This window comes from Nothobranchius furzeri, chromosome 11 (assembly GCF_043380555.1).
Source record: "Nothobranchius furzeri strain GRZ-AD chromosome 11, NfurGRZ-RIMD1, whole genome shotgun sequence".
Lineage (NCBI taxonomy): Eukaryota > Metazoa > Chordata > Actinopteri > Cyprinodontiformes > Nothobranchiidae > Nothobranchius > Nothobranchius furzeri.
This window is the reverse complement of record NC_091751.1, coordinates 29,653,561-29,654,863: the sequence shown is the minus strand read 5'-3', so window position 1 is coordinate 29,654,863 and position 1,303 is coordinate 29,653,561. Positions and strand designations below refer to the sequence as shown.

Sequence of the window (1,303 nt, the reverse complement as noted above, 5' to 3'; positions counted from 1 at the left end):
GATTTCAGCAAAAATCAACAATAATCAGAGAAAATGATAAAACTCAGTAATAATGAGTTTTGTTGATGAAATCGAGCTCCCAGGCTGAGGTTGGACCCCCGCACCTGTTGGAATCACACGGATTCTGGTTCTGGGTTTTCGGCCCAGTTCAGGTCCTTTTCTGTATCTGTAGAACATTTTTAATGTAGAAAATGTCGCCCGCTCAATCAAGTCCCACTATAAATCAGACACATTACACTCATTTTTAAATGCGGAACATGGAAGCTTTTTGTTTTAAAATGAAAAAATGTATTTGTGTTTCTGTAATGTTTTTAATTGTGCCCAGTTAATTTAAACATTGTGTTAAATGGTTGATTTTGGGTTTGGATTCAGATGAATTATTCTAGAGGAAAGAAAGGAGAAACAAGAAAACGATCTCGCCTCTCAAGATAAAAAATCACGAGGCGCTTCACAAAAAGAAAAAATTTTAATTATTAAAAAGATTTAAAAAAAAAACAATTAAAAACATGTTTAAAGTGAGAAAAAAGTAAAAAAAATTATGGTTAAAAAAAGACTAAACAGATGGATATAACGATGTTATTCCACCTGCTTCTCTTTTCATGTGTGAAGGATCTCGGTCTGGCACAAAACACCGCCACCAGCACGAAGACCCCCATCCCTCTGGGCTCCCTGGCCCACCAGATCTACAGAGTCATGGGCTCGCGCGGCTACGCTAACAAGGACTTCTCATCCGTCTTCCAGTTCCTGCGTGAGGAGGAGGGACAGTGAAAGGATGGGGGAGGATGGTGGGACAGGACCGCTGTCATAGACGTTCACACAAACCTCAGAACCACCCCTGTGTCCCCTAACCCAGAATGCTCAGGAGAGACTCACGGCCTTGTTCCAGGAGCTGACGTCTAATTATCGTACTGGGTTCTGACACACGCGTCCTTGTTGCATTAGATATATATTTTTATAATTCTCGTCACGGTGCTCTCTACATGGAGAAAATGCCAAAACGGACCTATAATTAATATTTATGACAGGAAAAGTCGACTTTTCTCTGTTGTGTTTAGAACGGCCAGTTAACGAGGTGGAGCGAGGCTCTGCAGGTTTACACGTAACTATGCAAACTTCTATAATGTTGTTCAGGGACGTTTGAGGAAAGGCTCCAGGTAAAAGCTGCAGGTGTTGGACAGATGTATAACAGCGGAGGTTATGATGTGTGCTCAAATGTGAGTAAACGGGTTTCCTGGTCTCTCTTCACATCATTTAAAGAGACGGTTTGACCCAACTCTGCTTCAGAAAACCCGGAGTGTCCCTT

The 1,303-nt window shown here is 41.6% G+C and overlaps 1 protein-coding gene across 1 annotated transcript in view; it reads left to right on the top strand.

Annotated features, from left to right (window-relative positions):
* hibadha (3-hydroxyisobutyrate dehydrogenase a) overlaps positions 1-999 on the top strand; it is a 41,448-nt gene extending 40,449 nt beyond the window's left edge. The window contains exon 8 of the mRNA XM_015955940.3: positions 610-999. Coding sequence (XP_015811426.3) covers positions 610-768 — 159 coding nt within the window. The 3' untranslated portion in view covers positions 769-999. The remainder of the gene's footprint in view (positions 1-609) is intronic.
* The last annotated feature ends 304 nt before the right edge of the window (positions 1,000-1,303 follow it).